Source organism: Fulmarus glacialis, unplaced genomic scaffold (assembly GCF_000690835.1).
Source record: "Fulmarus glacialis isolate BGI_N327 unplaced genomic scaffold, ASM69083v1 scaffold25734, whole genome shotgun sequence".
In the NCBI taxonomy this organism is placed as follows: domain Eukaryota; kingdom Metazoa; phylum Chordata; class Aves; order Procellariiformes; family Procellariidae; genus Fulmarus; species Fulmarus glacialis.
The window spans coordinates 1-5,252 of NW_009206497.1; the positions used below are offsets into that span (position 1 = coordinate 1).

Genomic DNA, 5,252 nt, shown 5'->3' on the forward strand with positions numbered 1-5,252 from the left:
CCCCCCCGGCCGCCGCCTCCCTCAGCCCGGCGGGGGGCCGGGGCCCTGCAGAGAGAGAGAGAAACCCGCCGGAGGTGGGGAGGGCCGAGGGCTGCCCGTGGAGCCCCGCGGGGACGAGGGACGCGGAGGACAGCGGACACAGGTCCTGCCTGTGCCCGCGGGGTGAGCGCTGTTCAGCAGCGGTATGAACAACGCCTCTGCTCTCTGCTCGGGTCTTTGCACAGCAGATGGAAGGCCTAACCTGCGTACAGGTGACTTTGCCTTATAATAATACACATGGATTTGAGTGATCGCTTACATAGTATGACCCTGTTTTGCATGCAGGTTTCCTTCTTTCTGCATACACAAGTGCAGCAACCAGTATGTGAAGAGAAGATACACTCGGAAGGCTATTTTAAGTTGTACTGTAAAATGCATTCAGTTTTAGAGGATGAAATGTACTTGTACAGATGAACGGTGAAGCAGCCAGGTAGGCTTGTAGCCGAGTTCAGTGGTAGCTAGTGGGTACATCTCCAGTTGTACTGCCAAGTACTTCTGGTTGTTCCTCTCATTCTGCTTCTCAGGAGACACCAACACGCATGTTCACTAACTCTGGCGAGCTAGTAATAAAATGTAGGTGTCTATTTAAATACAAGTGAATCACTGTTAACAGAGATCCTAAGAGACAATTCCTTTTTACAGCTGCCTTGGCTTCTCAGTTTTTCTCTGCTGTCGCTGAGAATGCTGACACCATCCTGCTGCTTTAGGAACAAGAGAAGAAAGCATATACAGCTTTCTCTAATATGTGTTGCTGACATACACGAAGCCATCCTGTGTTCATTTTCCTTAGGAATTAACACACGGAAAAGAGTTATCGTAAAGAAACTTATGGAAGTCCAAGGGGAAAAACAGCTGTTCTGAGGTGTCTATCATTGTAGTACTTACACTGCTGAAGGACGAACAAAAAAGCTCAATCAACTAATGAAGCATGTGTGCTTTGGGTTGCCTCAGAGTTCCAGGATTTTAGCACCGAAAAAGGATGAGTTGAGTTGATGCTTTTTCTGCTCTCAGGATATTTCTGCAGTGTCAATTCCATAGAGATTCTATGAGCATAATGAACTGTGAGGCCATACTATAACATCTCCTGTGTCTTGTATGATTTCTGTCCTATGTGGTTGTCTAATTTCTTCAAAATATGTAGGAGCTCTGAAACATCCATCCCTCTGCCCAGCTGGACAGAAAGACCCCCATGCTTTCTAAAGGAAAGGAACACAGTCAACCTTATTTCCTAAACCTTTCCTTAAGACAGTAGCTAGAAAAGTAGCTTAGGTCTATGTTGACCTTTTAAATCTTGAGAATGTAATTCGAAGAACATAGAATTTAGGCACTTCTTGACAATTTAATGATGATTAGTGAACCTATTTACTCTTAATGAAGGAGCCTGGAAAATTCAGACTTAAATGTGTAGTTGCTATGATGGAGAATTAGCTAATTGGTAGAGAGACCCAGAAATAAATTTTTATAAACTTTTTTTTTTCTTTTCAGATATGAAGCACTGTGCCCTGTGATACTTGTTTTGCTGGTTCTCACCATTGGAGGATGGCTGCCATACTCTGTGAAAATTGTTCTGGTCAGTACCACTATACCCAAGTCAACCAACGTCTTGAAATCAGCTGCATGTTGCTCTTGATGATGCTCGGAAAAGTGTTCCTTGATTTCTTCATGTTGCAAGTTAAGCAAAAAAATGTCAAAGTTAGCTTTATGGGATACTTCTGTGTTTCACTGGCACTTCTCGATTTCACGCTGCTGCTGAGTATATCTTTCATTTTCTATTTTGAGGACTTTGCACTCTGGGGTATGCGATTTACGAAGTACCACATTTGCCTGTTGACTCAGATAATTTCCCTTACTTACGGTATTTTGCATTACCCGGTATATCTTGTGGCTGGTCTGGATTATTACATGACTGTAGCCCAAACATCTCAATTTCCTAAAAGAGGTCAAAGACTACTTTATGTATTTGCTGTGGTTGTTATATGGATTTCAGGGTTTTTTTGTATTCTGAAAGTTCCCGCTATCTATGAAGAACTAGAAATTCAGAACCATTTTTCTCCTTACCAGTGTCCTCTCTCTGCCAGCGTGCAGAGCTACTCAGTCTCATGTGCCATGGTGCTGCTGATAGGCACGGCTCTCCTGGCTTGTCAGAAGGAAGTTTTAACCATGCTGCTATCTGTCAGGGTTGTTTCCCTTGCCAGTCAGCCTGTTCTTATGTTCTCCTATGTGTCCAACAACAACAGCACTTGCTTTAAGTGGCAGCTCCTGACCAGGCTCCTCATCTGCTTTCTTGGCACTTGGGCACCTTTTGTTGTTCTTCAAATTATCATTTTGTTTCTTGGTGCTCGGATTCCAGCCTACATGGAGATGAACATCCCCTGGCTGTACTTCATCAACAGCTTTCTCATCGCGGTAGCATACTGGTGTCGATGTCACGATGTTGAATTGACAGAGGAGATGTGGTCTACAGATCCATTTGTCAGCTGGAAATTCTGCTTCATGCCATTTAACAATGAAAACACAGAGCCAGCTGATAAGCCAGGCACAGTAATTGTAATCTGTTAATGAGCTGCTGACTGAAAAGACTGCACATCAGTGCTGTGCGACAGAAAGGTGACTCTGACGTTCTGTGACCGTGTCCTTTCAGATAACACAAGGAGGCATCTCCAGAGCTACAACCTGCAGAAAAAAGTCCAACATCCACCAATATTGTAATGAATATCGCACCACAGCGTGAGACACTGCGCGCTTCCACACCGGGTTCCAGTGGGCAGTAAGCACCTGCCAGTTCAGAGAATTTAACTTGAAAGTAGGGGTTTAAGACAAGACCACTACTTACAAAAAACAAGTTTTCAGTTAAACCTTATGTTTATTGCTAGAATTTTACACTTGCTTTAAACAGAATGATCTCAGGTTTTATAGTACAAAATGCAATAAAGTCATCTTCAAAGCTGGAGCCCTTTTAACATATGTACACCTGTTAACCTACTGTCAAATGTTCAAACAACTTCTGTGATTTTTTACAACTTCTGTGATTTTTTGAAGTGTATTTTCTTGTTAAAGTGTGACTTTTTGTCAGTTTGATTTAAGTTAAGGGTTGTTGTCTGTTTAACAAGAATCAAATTGTTTCAGTTAATGTAAAGGTACAACTCCTACAGAAATATAAACTTTGTTTATATAGTACAAAATAGTGCAAGATGTACAACTTCCACCACTACAGGAAAGGTGGAGATGTTTCATTACTTCTTTGCTACTGCTCCTCTAATGTGTCTATGTACATATTAAAAAATTACAGTCAGAGCAATAAGCAACAAGGTTAGTTGCTATACATAAATACATGCCCAAGGTTAAAGAATGGCTTGAATTAAAATATTTATTTTGAAGCTGAAGTTACTTTAAAATTAAAATAGTTAAATTTGAAGTGGGACTACTTCAGTAGGGGAAGAACTAGTCAGGCTTCTAGCAAAAATACTCTCTTAATTTTCAAGTTCTTACAGTTTTATGAAGGTCTTGATTTAATTTTGTAGAAGAGAAATAAATGATACACAACCAAAGCAGACAAATGGAAGTAGCATTTATTTCTGAAGCACTGAACTCACAATACAATGTTGTATTGAAATAGAAACTATATAAGTAATTGATGCTGTAGGTTGGTTAATCATTCACCCAGACCCACAGGGAACAATGATATCACACAAGAATACTCATTAAGAAAAATCTGCAGATAACAAAAGGTGCAATTACAAGCAAGTTTAAGCAGCATAGTATAAGGTGCTTTGTTTCAGCATTTGTATGATGAATTTACCCCTTGACAGACAGATTAAGGAAATTTCACTTTTACAGATCATAACAAATGAGAGAATCTAAAATTCATTCACATGCTAGTTGGTAATAGGAAAGTGCTTTTTAAAAAAATGATTCACAAAGATCATATTTTTACATAGTTCACTGTGTGCTCTTCAACTGTAAAATTTAATTTTTGGGTTATAATTTACATTATTATATATCAATTATAGACACAGAGTTAATTGCAGAATTTAATGCTATGTGGGCTAAAATTTCTTATAAAAGAATATTCCAGTATATCACTCCATAAGAATACACAATCACATCTCAATCATATATTAATCTTACATTTCTGCAATATATCAAAGTCCAATGATCATTCTGATTCATTATTTCACCCCACATAGTGCTTCTTTCACCCACAGACTGCGGTAAATTTCTTTGAGGTTTCAGTGATGTTATCAAAAGGACATGAGCATTTTTAAGCAGTAGAAAATGGTTCGGGGAAAATCTGTTAAAAAGGCCATCATCAAAAGGACAGTAAATGATCAAAAACTGAATTTTAACACTAGTGCAACAAGAGGAGGCAATGCTTAGCAACATAGTTTGAAGTGTTTGGCACCACAGATTATTTCATCCTTTATGCTGGAAAATGTATTTGAGGGAAATTCTATTTCCATGTTAAAAGTAGGAAAGCACATACAATGTTAACTTGACAAATAACCTTAAGCAATCTTTCCCTGCTCTCTCAAATTGTAATTGCTGTTATTTAGCGCTTGAGATGCTATAGGATAAACCATGTCTAAACACATTTGACACAGCATTTCTTCAGGTTTTATATAAACTGGACACCAGTTGAAATGGGGTTGACAAAATATTTACAAAACCTAATTCCATTTAAAAACCAGCAAATATCTCAAATATAGTAATGCACCAGGCATTTCAGAAGATCATGAAATAACTAATCCCTACAGACTCAGCAGGCAAGGGAAAATTCCTAATTTAAAATTCATTTAACACCAGATGAAGGCAAAGTTATTTTCAAGAACATACATTTCAGATGCTTCTGTTTCGTGTGGTTAGTCTCACCCTTCTGATTCATTAACGTATACAGAACTGGAACTGCAAGAAGTTGGGTAAGGCTGCTGATGTATTTTATTTATCGGTGTGGTTCAGCTTCTCAACCCGTGATTAAAGTTTACACAACCCCATCTATCCTGACACGGCAGAATTCCTGTAGTTGCTGCAGTGCTTCTAAAGCCATTTTGCGTTTTTAATTTTTTTTCTTTTTACAGGGAAGCCACAACATGCCACCAAAGCAAGTATTAATGTACTGGTGTTGCATCACTGTATTACTATCACATTCGTTCTTCCATACTCTTTGGGGAAGAGTGCCAAAGAGCATCAACCTTTAGGCTGCCGCTGCACCCATC

The 5,252-nt window shown here is 39.3% G+C and overlaps 1 protein-coding gene across 1 annotated transcript; it reads left to right on the forward strand.

Moving 5' to 3' along the window:
• Positions 1–1,578: 1,578 nt before the first annotated feature.
• On the forward strand, positions 1,579–2,598 carry GPR160 (G protein-coupled receptor 160). Its single transcript, XM_009575776.1, has one exon. The coding sequence runs from the start codon at positions 1,579–1,581 to the stop codon at positions 2,596–2,598; it is 1,020 nt and encodes a 339-aa protein (XP_009574071.1).
• The last annotated feature ends 2,654 nt before the right edge of the window (positions 2,599–5,252 follow it).

What these genes read in the sequence shown, in the direction of transcription:
- GPR160 (XM_009575776.1), top strand. Translation starts at nt 1,579, where the DNA reads ATGGCTGCCATACTCTGTGAAAATTGTTCTGGTCAGTACCACTATACC.